The 13,452-nt window shown below is 41.3% G+C and overlaps 1 protein-coding gene across 1 annotated transcript in view; it reads left to right on the top strand.

Annotated features, from left to right (window-relative positions):
- The first annotated feature begins 2,918 nt into the window (after nucleotides 1-2,918).
- OSTM1 (osteoclastogenesis associated transmembrane protein 1) overlaps nucleotides 2,919-13,452 on the top strand; it is a 39,218-nt gene continuing 28,684 nt past the window's right edge. The window contains exons 1-2 of the mRNA XM_047762166.1: nucleotides 2,919-3,415; nucleotides 12,236-12,350. Coding sequence (XP_047618122.1) covers nucleotides 3,011-3,415; nucleotides 12,236-12,350 — 520 coding nt within the window. The 5' untranslated portion in view covers nucleotides 2,919-3,010. The remainder of the gene's footprint in view (nucleotides 3,416-12,235; nucleotides 12,351-13,452) is intronic.

The raw sequence follows: 13,452 nt of genomic DNA, 5'->3' as shown, positions 1-13,452 counted from the left end.
TTACTACCATCTAATTTTCAGACCCCATTCAAATACCACTAGTTGTCTCAATAACGTCCATTGTATCAGGTGCAATTCCTTAATATTTTGACTCTTATAGACATAATATTATAGATTAGAGGCTAAATATTTTGCAGAATGAAACTAATTTGACTTGTGTGATGCTTTCTCACATCTAGAACCAGGTTATGCATCTTTGCTAGGAGTATAACAGAATTGGTGCTGTGTCTTTCTAACTGCATTCTATAGGTGGCATACAATTTCTATTTATCCCATTATGATGATGTTCATGTTGATCATTTGATTAACATGGGGTCTGACAGACTTTTCTACTATAAATTCAGTCACTTTTTCTATTTATAATTAATTGTATTTTGGAGTGGAGGTGACTTCGAAAATATGTAAAATCTTAATCTTCATGAAAATATTCATTTTATTCATGTATTTAAATATATCACTACGGGTTTGTGGGTTCCATTTTATTCAATGTGTTATGACCCACTAACCATCAATATTTATTTTGATGCTCACATTGTCTCAGACTTGGCCAGTGAGAGCCCAGTTAAGCTGGCTTCTGTGTGTTCTTGACATATTCCCATCATTCTTTGAGTACTTCCTTATTTTCTGGTACCTTTTGATCCAGGCTAAACTTGTGCTTTTCCTGTCCCAGTGCTAGAATAGCTATTTCTCCAAGGTTTCTTGATTCCTTTTTAGTGAAGAATGATATTTGGAAGCCAAAATCTGGGTACTATGTGTGCTCACTATTATTGAGGTATTTCTGCTACTAGGCCTTCTCAGTGGATGGAGCCAGGAAAACATACACACACACATATACATTTATTATCTATATTTATTTCTATATCTACATGTATTTCCAGCCACTGATATTACTAATTCTAATACAATGCTACTGAGTTTATTCTACTTTTCTCTCCCTTCCCTGACAGTGAGAAACCAGACTCCCATTATCCTCAGTATATTTACTTATTTGATCAATTCTTCTGAATGTAAGCAAATTTCTAGCCACTGTTATCCTCTCCTTAGCATGGGCGCTCTTCTTACCCAACTGAGGATCCAATACCCGGCATCCCTCCTACCCCCCACACCATGTCCTCCTTTTCTTACCTGTGCTTGTATACCCCTGTCTGGACCTCTGTCACCCCCACTCCACCAAGCATAGATGCCTATCTAACTCTCCTTGATCCAATGGCTTTGGGAGGGAACTGTTTTAGAAAGGGAAGGGAAAGGATGGTAAATCTGGAATTGAGCGGTTTGTCCTGGATTTTACAGGCTTTTGCACTGGATGCAGGTTTGGGCTGCACCCCAGGAACCTCTTCAGTCCCAAGCAAACCTAGACATTAGCCACCCCAAGAAAATAAGTTGTCTTGACTTTCTCAAATGTCATCCTGTAACTTTTTGGTCTTCCTATGTATTAGAGTTACCATTCTTAAGAGTTCTTTAGGCACCATTATGAGTAAATTGTTAAACCTATGTGGAAAGTAATGTAGCACAATCAACATCACAAATGAACATACTCTCTAACCAGCAAGTCTACTTCTAGGAATTTATCTTAAATACATACTAACCTTGTGTAGATACAAGTATTACCTGCAATATTGTTTGTACTAGAACAATAAAAAATTATTTTATTCTTGTAAAAGAATAAATTAAAGGGACATGTTAAAGAAATGATAGATCCTTTCCCCTTCCCATTAGGAACACAAAACAATAATCAAACAGAGTGGCTAAAAAAGTAACTCTAACAACGCTCAGAAACATGAATTAGCACCATAATATGAACAGGAATTAGTACAATAGCCCTGCAATTTACAAGGCAAAAATGAAAACAGGATGACACAAAACAGCAAGGAAATAATTTTTCTACCAAATCTGCTTATCAGATACTCCTCAGAAAACCGTTTTCCAGGTCATCAGCTTAAATTCTTTTTACAGCCCAGTAGTGGTATCAGGATGCTTTTCAGGGAAGGTCCCCCCAGCAACCGCCTTGGGCATGTCAGAAACTGGACGGGAGTTTCAAGTCCAGGGGTCTGCCCAGGATTTTCCAGGATTTTGCACTGGATGCACGTTTATGATGCACCCAGGAACCCCTTCAGTCGCAAGGAAACCTGGATATTTGCCATCCTAGGCCCAGGCTGCACAGTGGGTGAGAGAACTAAGACCTGCGCTGTCCAACGCAGCACAGCTAGTCAGCTGTGCTATTTAACATTCAAATTAAATAAAGTTTAACAATTCAGTTCCCTGGTCGCAGTATCCACATTACAAGAGATCAGCAGCCACAAGTGGTTAGTGGCTACCACATTAGCCCAGATAGGGAATCTTTCCATCACCCTAGGAAGTCAATGGGTCAGCGCTGACACAGTTCGGAGTTAACAATGAGCTCGAAAGCCACTAAGCTCCACAACCAAAAATAAACAACCACAATAAACTTTCTACATAGTTTGAGGGGGGAAGTTATGCTAAGAAACGCCAAGTAAAAAACCTGCAAAGGCACCTGCCAGCAGGCTTTCTCAGAGAACTCACTCGTAATTCCCACGGCGGAGGCCGTCGGTCTTTCTGTGGTACCTAACTCCTCAGACTTCGAGAACGGAGCGAACTTCCAAAGCGATGGGCAACCGAGGGCAAGACCCCCGAGATTTAACTGCTCAACGGCAGACGCCAGTATTCACAGGGCGGGCAAGTCTTTGCTCGATGTTGCACAGCCGGACGCCAGCGGGTCTCGCGCGCCCCTCTGTCAGGTGCTGGACACCCGCCGGGCACAAGCAGCCGCTAGTGTGAGCGCGCTCCCGCACGCGCGCTCGCCCGGCGGCGCGAGAGGCTCTCGGCAGCCAATGGGGCGGGGCGCCGCGCGCCGGGGGCGGGGCGGTGACGCGCGCTCCTCGTGACCCGGCTCGCGGCCTGCGCCCAAGGAAGCCGGAAGCGGCTGCTGTTCACAGGACCGACTCCCGGCAGAGAGGCGGCGGTCTGCGCCCTGGGGTTTGTGAACCCCGCGATGGACCCGGACGGGACAGTCGCGCGGCAGAGGTCATCGCTGCTGCTGCCGCGGCTGCTACTGGTGGCGTTGCTGTGGTCGGGGCTGGCTCTAGGCACCTTCTCCTTGGGCAGCAGTCCGCACCAGGTTCTCCACGACCTCTTGTCGGAGCGGCAGTTGCTGGAGGTGGAGGACTTGTCCCTTGCTCTGTTGCAGGGCGGAAGGTTGGGACCACTGTCACTACCCCCAGACTTGCCGGATCTGGATCCCGAGTGCCGAGAGCTGCTGCTGGACTTCGCACACAGCAGCTCAGAGCTGACTGGGTGCCTAGTGCGCAGCGCCCGGCCGGTGCGCCTCTGTCAGACCTGCTACCTCCTCTTCCAACAGGTCGCCAACAAGATGGACAACATAACCCGAGCCGTGGGGGTGGGTAGAAGAATACACCCGTGACCTCTGGCGTGGATGGTTGGGAAGGGAGGAGGATGTAATGATGGTTAACTCTGGGGGCCTCAGTTTCCCCATCTGTGAGACAAAGGGGTTGATTAGAACTGTGGAGTTAGGGGCATCAAAAAAGTGGGTGGTATTTTAGAGCATGGCGTTTGGATTTTTGCCTCCATAGTTCCTTTTGTGCATCTTCTTGGTACGTGTTTGCAGATAGGAATGATTAGTTTTCTTGGGGCTTCTGCGCCCCAACCCTACCTTTTCTTCCCACTTTGCTACAGCTTCTTCCCATCTCCACCTGGAGTTCCCAGGAAGGACCTTTCCTTTTGCAGTCCCATTTCAAGTGGGGAAACTACAGTGTGATGTTGACTAGGAGCTTGAGCTTTCTTTGTAGCTAAACATTTTCAGATCACCACTTTCTCTCAGTTTGACTTTGGATTAATTATCTTGGAGTCTTAGTTTCCTCCTTTGTAAAATGGAGAAAAAACAGCTGCCGCATGTGACTGTTAAAAGATTTAAAAGAGATAATGCATCAAAGTTCATTTTAGTGATTTAGACTGTCTGGAGCTGGAGTTCCCATCGTGGCTCAGCAGTATCGAACCCAACTAGTAGTCCATGAGGACACAGGGTTTCATCCTTGGCCCCACTCAGTGTTGCAGTGAGCTGTGGTGTAGGCCAGCAGCTGCAGATCTGATTTGACCCCTAGCCTGGGAACTTCCATATGCTGTGGGTGCAGCCCTTAAAAAAAAAAAAAAAATACCCCAAAAAACCCCAAAAGAGTCAGTCTGGAGCCATTCTTCCAGACCAGTTCTTTTCTGCTTATTAATGCTGTTCTCTGGGTAAGTTATTCTCTGTGCCTGTTTTCTTATCTGTTAGTGGGGGATGAAAGGAACTCTTAGAAAACTGGCACATAGTAATAATTCTCAGTAAATAGGAGCTAACATTTTACAAAACGGTAAATCTGCCCTCCATTCTTGGTTATCTTTGAGCTCTTCTGGTCATGTGGTAAGTGCTGTGAGAGACAATTAAAAGGAAGAAGGAAAGAAAGAAAGGCACAAAGACATGCTCCTGTTCCTAAGAACCTTATAGAGTCCAGAGTAGGAAAGGATTAGTGTCAGGGCTGGTGGGAGTCATGAGATGTGGGCTGGATATGCCTTATAAAAGAAGAACCTCAGGAATAGACATTGGGATTATGGAGTGGAAAGTTCCTCTTGTATTGAGAAAAAAGTCGTGAAAATGTGGTTGGAATTATTTCAACAATCATAAGTTGATTTGACAAAATATAAACATATATAGTTGCATCCTACTTTAAATCAGCCTGATGTTAATTGATATAAATATATTTTTTTCCATAAATAGAGGATTTATTTGCATTAAATAAATTCTGTGGTCAGGAGTTCCCATCGTGACTCAGTGGTTAACGAATCCGACTAGGAACCATGAGGTTGTGGGTTCGATCCCTGGCCTTGCTCAGTGGGTTAACGATCCGGAGTTGCCGTGAGCTGTGGTGTAGGTTGCAGACACGGCTCGGATCCTGCGTTGCTGTGGCTCTGGCATAGGCCGGTGGCTACAGCTCCGATTCAGCCCCTAGCCTGGGAACCTCCATATGCCGCTGGAGCGGCCCTATAAATGGCAAAAAGACAAAAAAAAAAAAAAAAAGCTATCATTTAAAAAAAAAATTCTGTGGTCAGTCTTTCTGTAATGAGCTAGTTTTCAGTGTAGTTTAAATTTAGGCTGATATGTAATATTTTTCAGGCATACTTCTGCTTTACTTTAAAATCATAGTGACTTATATAAAATAATCACTGATTTTAAAGTAAGGCACCTAAGGAGTTCCTGCTCTGGCCCAGCTGGCTCAGCTCCCTCTCCATAGTGCCTGAATGCAGGTTTGATCCCCAGGCTGGCCCAGTGAGTTAAAGGTTTCAGCGTTGCAGGTCAGACCCAGGAACTGTATATGCTGCAGGGTAGCCAAAAATAAAGTAAGGCACCTAAGACTTGTCCCTGTCAACTACAGCAAGGTATGATATGGCCTCATATTCTGTTATAAGCAATTAGGTAAGTTATTCCATAGCCAGAATGATCATGAATAATGATGCAATCATGGATCTTTTGAGGAAGCAAATACTTTCCTTATTTGTGTAGTTACTGAGGAATTAAGAAGTTTAAAAATTACCCCAGACTTGGGAGTTCCCGTTGTGGCTCAGTGGTAATGAACCAGATTAGTATCCATGAGGATGCAGTTTTGATCCCTGGCCTTGCTCAATGGATTAAGGATCTGGCGTTGCTGTGAGCTGTGGTATTGGTCACAGAGGGGGCTCAGATCCTGTGTTGCTATGGCTGTGGTATAGGCCGGCAGCTGTAGCTCCAATTCAGCCCCTAGCTGGAAACTTCCATACGCCTTGGGTGTGGCGCTTAAAAAAAAAAAAGACCAAAAAAAAAAATCACCCAAGACTTAGTAGTACAGTATTATGGGCATCTGTGGGCCAGTAATGGGCCAATTTGTGTATGAATTTCCACATAAATTCCCCACTGTCCATAGGAGACTTCCCAGTGTGGGGGTGGCAGAAACTTGCTTCCTCTGCTTTGTGTCTCAGATTCTACCAATGACCCTGGGCACCTGGCTCACTTCACTGTTGTGTGAAAGGAACAAGAGATAAAAAGAGGGAGAAAAACCCTTTTCCCATCTATATTTCTTCTCCAACTCATCCTAGACCTTGTTCCCCCCACCCCTTTCCTCAGAAGAGCTGGGTATGGTAGCTCAAAACCATGATTTCTCCAGTTCTTAGGTACTTCACGGATTTAATAGGCTTCTTCAGATTGGTTTGGGAATTGAACTATTTTGCGTAATAATCAACCTATGAAAAATGTGTCTGAGTTTCTTAGGAGTGAACTTGAAGGAATCAGTTGTCCTTTGTGTACGTGTGACTGGGAGTTGTTTCTGGAGAGTACTCTGTTTCCTTTGACTCACATAGACTCAGTCTTTCATTTAAATTAGTTTAATTAGCAAGAACATGCTACTCTTAAATATTGGGCTGGTAAAAGGATATAGAAGGAAAAGGAGGATAAAGTCCAGACCTCAAACTGTTAGTGTAATTGGAGAAATAAAATAAATCTATATTGAGAAAAACAGAAAAAAAAGGAAAAAATGATCAATATGAAATTTTATAATTGTACAATAGAATTTTAGAACAAAAGAATGAAGGAGATGCTGAATTCAAGGAGAGAACAGGTCAAGGAAGGGTTAACCAGAGAAAACCTACAAGTGGAATTATGAACAAGACATCCTTTCTCACCTCTTTAGGGTGAATCCATGTCCATGGATTGATTGAGAGAGGAGAGGAGTATAAGGAAGAGAAAAAGATCAAATGTAGAAATCAGCAAGCTATTTCTGTGGACAGCAAGGTGATTCATTTAACTGTAATAGTTAATCTGATGAGAATTCTATTTTCTAGTCACTTCCTGTTGGGATTACAGGGTCAAGGACTCCATATAGCTTTATTATCTCAAGGTAAAGAATAAAGTGATTTGTGAAACCGGAATAGTGGAATTAGCAGATTCCCTCTTACTTAAGAGTCATACTTTCTTCTTTTAGTTTAAACTGATAGGGATGTGGTTTCACTCAGCATCAGCAGAGCGGTTGCTAGACTGCTTTGCCCCTCCCCCACACCCTCAAATTCAGATCACTAATCTCTATCTTATTCTACTTGATTTATTTAAAATTTATATAGGTAGATAGGTAGACATATAGATATTTATATGTTTTTTGAATATGTGAGTGATTGGGGGTATGTATCTAGAGGTGTTCAACATAGTTTTAGCATAGATTAATAAATTCTGAGGAATATAGGGATAATATTGGAACATAGCATAACATAATCTGTATCTTTCATTAGAGATCATAAAATATAATGCTTCTTATTCAGAAAAATTATTGAGTACCTATTAGGTGCAGGGTAATAGTAGTTACTAGGGATATAACTGAATGAGCAGAGCTTGTGGTCTGGTCGGGAGAACAGTCATTAAACATATAGTTATATCAGTATTTATTTAATTCAGTTGTGCTAAGTATTGCAAAAAAAAAAAAATCCTAGATGCTGTCAAAGCATATAACAAGGGAGCTGATCTTGACTAGGGTTGGAAATATATAGAAGTGGTCAGTGACTAAAGCTGACACCTAAAATTTGAGACAGTGTTGGGGAGGGGAGAGACTGTATGCATATAAAGAAATAGCAGGTGTGAAGACTCTGAGAGGGGAGTCTGGTGCTTTTGAGGACTGGAAAGAACTCAAAGCACTGTGAGCCAGGACTGAGTGATCTGAGCCTGAAGAAATGAGCAGGCACCAGTCATGTGGGCCTTGTAGGGTATGGTGATCTGAGCCTGAAGAAATGAGCAGGCGCCAGTCATGTGGGCCTTGTAGGGTATGTTAAGGATTTTAGACTGATTTTAAAGCAGGGCAATGTTACTGAAAGGTTTAATTGTATGGAGTGACATGATCAGATTTGTACTTTTAAAGGGTCATTATGACTGTGAGAGAAAATGGAAGGGACAGGGACTGAGGAGATTAAGGGAAGAGTATGTTTAGGGAAATGAGTTAAGGGACTCTTACAGTGATGTGAGAGATGGTGGTGGCTAGGCTACGTGGATTCCATTGTGATGAGGAGAAATGGATAGATTTCAGAGATATTTAGGAGGTAGAATTGACAAGACTTGGTAGTTAATTAAATATGAAGAGTGAAGGAAAGGAATAATGATTTCCAGGGTTTTAATAAGAGCAGCTTAGTGAGTAAAGTTGCTATATACTAAGATGGAAGGAGTAACCTGTTTAGTGGCAGAAGGTCATGAACTTGATTTTTGAACTCGTTGATATTGAGATGTCTATGAGACATCTAAGTGGAGATATTGACATGTGATTGAATATGTTTGTCTAGAGATGTGTATTGGAGATAATAGGTCTGGGAGTAGTTGGCTTAAAAGTAGTGTTTGAAGCCATGGCATGATGAGTTTGAGTAATAAATGAAAATGAATAAGAAATGCAGAGAGTCAAAGATTTACATAGAGGATAAAGTATCAAAGGAGACTGAGAAGGAAGCGTCACAGAAATTAAAAAGCAGAAGAGTGCACTGTCCGGTAAATAAAGGGGAAAGGAATGGGTGGTTATTTGTGTCAGATCCTGCTGAGAGCACCAGGAGGGCATCTGTCAACATTGGTGTTCTTGGTGCCATAACAAGAGTGGTTTAGAGGGAGGGAGTGCTTGGTGGTGAGACTATGATTAAAGTGGATTAAATAGTGAATGGAAGATGAGGCAGTGGGAAGTGTGATCCTGCACAACTAAGAGTTTGGTCTTGAGGAAAAGATAAGGAGAGATCACTAAAGAGGAACTGAGACTCAGGGGTTTTCTTTTCATTTCTTTCTGTTCTTTTGTCCCTCCATTCCTCTGTCTCCTTTCCTTCTTTCTTTCTTTCCATGCTTAAATGCTGTTGGGAAGGATCCTGTAGGGAGTTGTGAAGATACAGGAAACAGTGGGAAAGTAAACAAGGTCAGTTTCCTGAGATGGCAGAGCAGATGAGATCTAAGGCATCCACAGAGTGAGAGAGATGAGCCTTTGACAGGACGAGGCATTCTGTACTCTTAACAGGAGGGTAGCAGGAGAGGTTGGGCGTAGAGGCAGGCAGGTCAGAGTTTCAGCTTGATAGCCTCTTTTCACTGTCAGGTAGGAGGCTAGATCTTCACTTGAGAGTAAAGGGTGAGAGGATAGCAGAGATTCAGGGGGAGTTAAGAAGATCACAATAGTGCTTTTAAAGAGGGTAGAATGAATGAGCAGACAGGAAAGTGAGGAGTACCATTTGGGATTATAATAGGCTTGGTTGTTTGCTTTTTGCCAAACAGCCATAATGAAAGTGAATGGTTGGATTTATTGTGGTTAGGGTTCTGCTAAGTGGTTATGACAGATTTGAATATTAAGAGTTCTAAATATAAACCAAGGGCCAATGTTTTTTTGTTGCATGCTGTGTGTTGTGAATACAAAGGTAAAAGACCAAGCTTACGTCCTAAAGGAACTTTTGTTCAGATGAGGAACCTAGACATATATAGGTGGATATAATGCTTTAGGAAACTGAGCTTCAGAGTGAGCTACTCACTCTGGGTAAGTTACTTGGGTAAAGCCATGCAGTGAAAAAGGCTGGGTTTGAATCCAGAAGGATATTACGATGTATTTCAGAGAGTTGCTATGAGGATGAAATGGGTTATACTTTTACAACATTTGGAACCAATAGGTATTATTATTTTCATCATTGGGATTATTCATCCCTTCCATTCTCACCATTGCCACTGTCTTCTCATCATACCTGAACTATGGAAAGAGTCTAATTAGTCTCCCTACCTCCTACCTACTGTAACGTACATACTGTAACCGAGGCCTACGCTCTCCAAACTCTGCTTTCCAGGTCACTTTCATCAAAAATCTTAAAAAGTTTCCCACTGTCTGGCTTGTCAATACCCTCAAGACCCTTCAGGCTTTGCCCCGACTTCTCCTTCTACCACATCTACTTTCATAGGGAAACTTCCATTGGCCTCCTGAATTCTCCCTGAATACCACATAATCTTTCCTGCTTTCACCTCTTGATCATTCTGTTTACTTCATTTCAGAACCTTCTTCCCTTTCTCAGTACAGGACTTAGTTCAAATCTTGCTTTCTCTATAAACTTTTACCTAATTCCCATCAACTACACTGATGTCTTCCTCAACTGAACAGTTCTGCACATTAGCCACTCATACAGGCTGTTCTGTATTGATTTTTAAAATAGCTAATCATTCACTTAGGAAGATTCAACTTATGTAACTTGTTACATTTAGTCAGCTCCGCCCACTTAGGGTACTTCCTGTTGGCAGCAGGTAGCTGGGTGAAATAGCATGTATCAATTACTTACTAGGTGCCAGATATTGTGCTAAGTGATTAATGTATAGTATTTCATTTAATAAAGTACCTGTAGAACTCATGATTATGGAAACTGAGCCTCAGCTGCCCAAGATTACCAGCTGGTAGTAAACCAGCCTTATCTGGTTCTTTAGGCCCCACTCTGTTTTAAACCTGGTGGCTAAATTATCACAAAACATTTTTTCATCTTCTATGAAATTTTCTTCTATGGTTGATAATTGCTTTAAAAGCAATTCTAAGAAAAGGACTTTTAAAATGTTTTGTTCAATTCACTGTTTTAAAAACAATCATTCATTTGGATGCATCTTTAATGAGGTAACCAAACTAAGCCCAGAAAGGGTAACCATCTTAAAATGTTCTTCAGAGATATTTTAAAGCAAGAATTAATTCTGCTGTTAAACTCTCCTTCCATCTTTTCTTAGTCCACATGGGTGATCAGTACTTTTTTTTTTGTCTTTTTGCCTTTTCTAGGGCCACTCCCATGGCACATGGAGTTTCCCAGACTATGGGTCTAATCAGAGCTGTAGCTGCCAGCCTACGCCAGAGCCACAGCAATGCGGGATCCAAGCCGCTTCTGTGACCTACACCACAGCTCACGGCAACGCCAGATCGAGGCCAGGGATCGAACGTGCAACCTCATGGTTCCTGGTTGGATTCGTTAGCCACTGAGCCACTACTGGAACTCTGATCAGTACTTTTCTTAAGTGATCTCTCTCTCTCTCTTTTATTACTCATCACACTATTTAATTCCTTATCTGTATGTCTCTGGGGAGGTTCTTGAAGCCCCGTTGTTGATGATATTCCCTTACACCCTTTGTATACTCAAGACTCTAGGATTCTTAAAGTGCCTGCTAAATGGTAGGAATTAAATAACCTTGAAAGAATGAAGGATCAGCAGGACTTAGTTCCTTGTTTGCGGTGGGAAGGAAATAGATAAGGATCCAATAATTTAGGAACCTGAATTTATTATTTCATAGTGTGAGTTTCGTTATTAACATTATTTGTGGAAAGCATATTCTTCTATGTGGGTACAAACTGTACGTGTCACATTTTCTTATGGATTTTAAGATTTTGAGCCAAAAATTGCCCAGGAGATAAAACAATGTTTGTGGTCGTTTATCCACCAGATTTTATTTTATTTGATTTGATTTGTCTTTTTAGGGCCACACCGCCAGCATATGGAAGTTCCTAGGCTCGGGGTCAAATCAGAGCTATAGCTGCCGGCCTACGCCACAGCCACAACAATGCAGGATCCGAGCCATATCTCGACCTACACCACAGCTCATGGCAACACCAGATCCTTAACCCACTGAGTGAGGCCAGGGATCGAACTTGCGTCCTCATGGATATTAGTTGGGTTCGTTAACCACTGAGCCACGATGGGAACTCCGCCACCAGATTTTTTAAAAATTTGTAAATAGTATATATTCATTGTAGAAAAATTTAAACAACATAAAAGAGGCAAAAAAAAGGAAATTTGCTCTATTTACATTATTCAAGGATAACTACTGCTACATTTTGGTGAATAGCTTTCCAGAATTTTTTCATATGCATACAAAGTAAGAAATATTACATGTGAGCCCAAGTAGTTGAGATTGTACCATAGAAGCAAGTACTTATTTATTTAAGAAGAAAGTTTTTTTCCCTTGCAAGTGAACCTAGTACCAGTATTTGTTAGCTGCTATTGTTTTATTACTATTATTAATGACAGCCTTATTTGATTATATCAAACAAAATGTTAAAATGCTTATAATAAATATCAATTATTTTAAAAGTTTTTTTTCCTTTGCCTCAAGTTGTTGTTTGGGAAATCTAAAAATACTCAGATTGAATATTTTTATCTCTCTTTTCTCTCTCTTTTTTTGTTACAGAATTCTTCAGAGAGTCATGGTTGTGCCAGAAGCCTCTTAATGGCAGATAGAATGCAAATAGTTGTGATTCTCTCTGAGTTTTTCAATTCCACTTGGCAGAAGGCAAATTGTGCAAGTAAGTAATTCTTCCATTTTCATGTTGCAGTTATGGCTCCGACTGGATAGATGTCAGATTTTATTTTCGTGAACTCTGAACTCTAAAAATTTTAAGTACATTTTATTACTAAGTTTAAATAAACTGTGGTTTGCATCATGGTTTATTAGTGAGAACTACTTGGGCAAATACTGAAAGGCACAAAAGTGTAGCAGTTAATGGTGTGCTTTGCAGTCAGACAAATCTGAGTTTTATTCTAAGCTTTGTCATCTATTAGGCTACTATTGTCAGATCTTAGATATGTAACTTTGGCTCTTGGAGCTTCAGTTTCCTCATCTGTAAATTGATGGTAATAATGGAACTCACCTTGTTTTGAGGATTAAATGAAATAAATTATATAGTGTTAATTGTTTAATAGAAAAGTAATGTTTTTAAAAATCTGTCAACTGGTGGTGGAGGAAGATGATAACATCTGTTATACTAGTTTTGCACTTATCTGTATTTGTATAATGAAATGAGATCTGTTTGCATGCATTCTTTGGAAAAATTAAATAAAATCACTATCTCAATAAGTGTTTTGAATGCTGACTGTGTGCTAGGAAATTCTCATTTTCCATGCCTTATAATTTAGTGAGGAAGAAAGTTACAGTTAAAATATAACCTAAGGGAGTTCCCGTCATGGCTCAGTGGTTAAGGAATCCGACTAGGAACCATGAGGTTGAGGGTTCGATCCCTGGCCTTGCTCAGTGGGTTAAGGATCCGGCGTTGCCATGAGCTGCAGTGTAGGTTGCAGACTCGACTTGGATCCTGCATTGCTGTGGCTCTGGCGTAGGCCCGGCGGCTACAGCTCTGATTCGACCCTAGCCTGGGAACCTCCATATGCCGTGGGAGTGGCCCAAGAAAATGGCAAAAAGAAAAAAAAAAAAAATATATATATATAACCTAAGGCAGACAAATAAATGCTATAATAGGGATAGAGTCCTTGGGGAAGCTGAAAATAAATCAAATTGGAGAGAATTTGTAATGACTTCCTGGAGGAGTTACCTTTGACGCTACACCTTTATGGCCAGGTATGATTTCAATGAGTGGAGATGAGAAGAAGGACATTACAGATAGAAATGCA

The sequence above is a fragment of the Phacochoerus africanus genome, chromosome 2 (genome assembly GCF_016906955.1).
Source record: "Phacochoerus africanus isolate WHEZ1 chromosome 2, ROS_Pafr_v1, whole genome shotgun sequence".
Classification (NCBI taxonomy): domain Eukaryota; kingdom Metazoa; phylum Chordata; class Mammalia; order Artiodactyla; family Suidae; genus Phacochoerus; species Phacochoerus africanus.
Note: the sequence above shows the minus strand (reverse complement) of the source record. Positions and strands in the feature narration are given on the sequence as shown.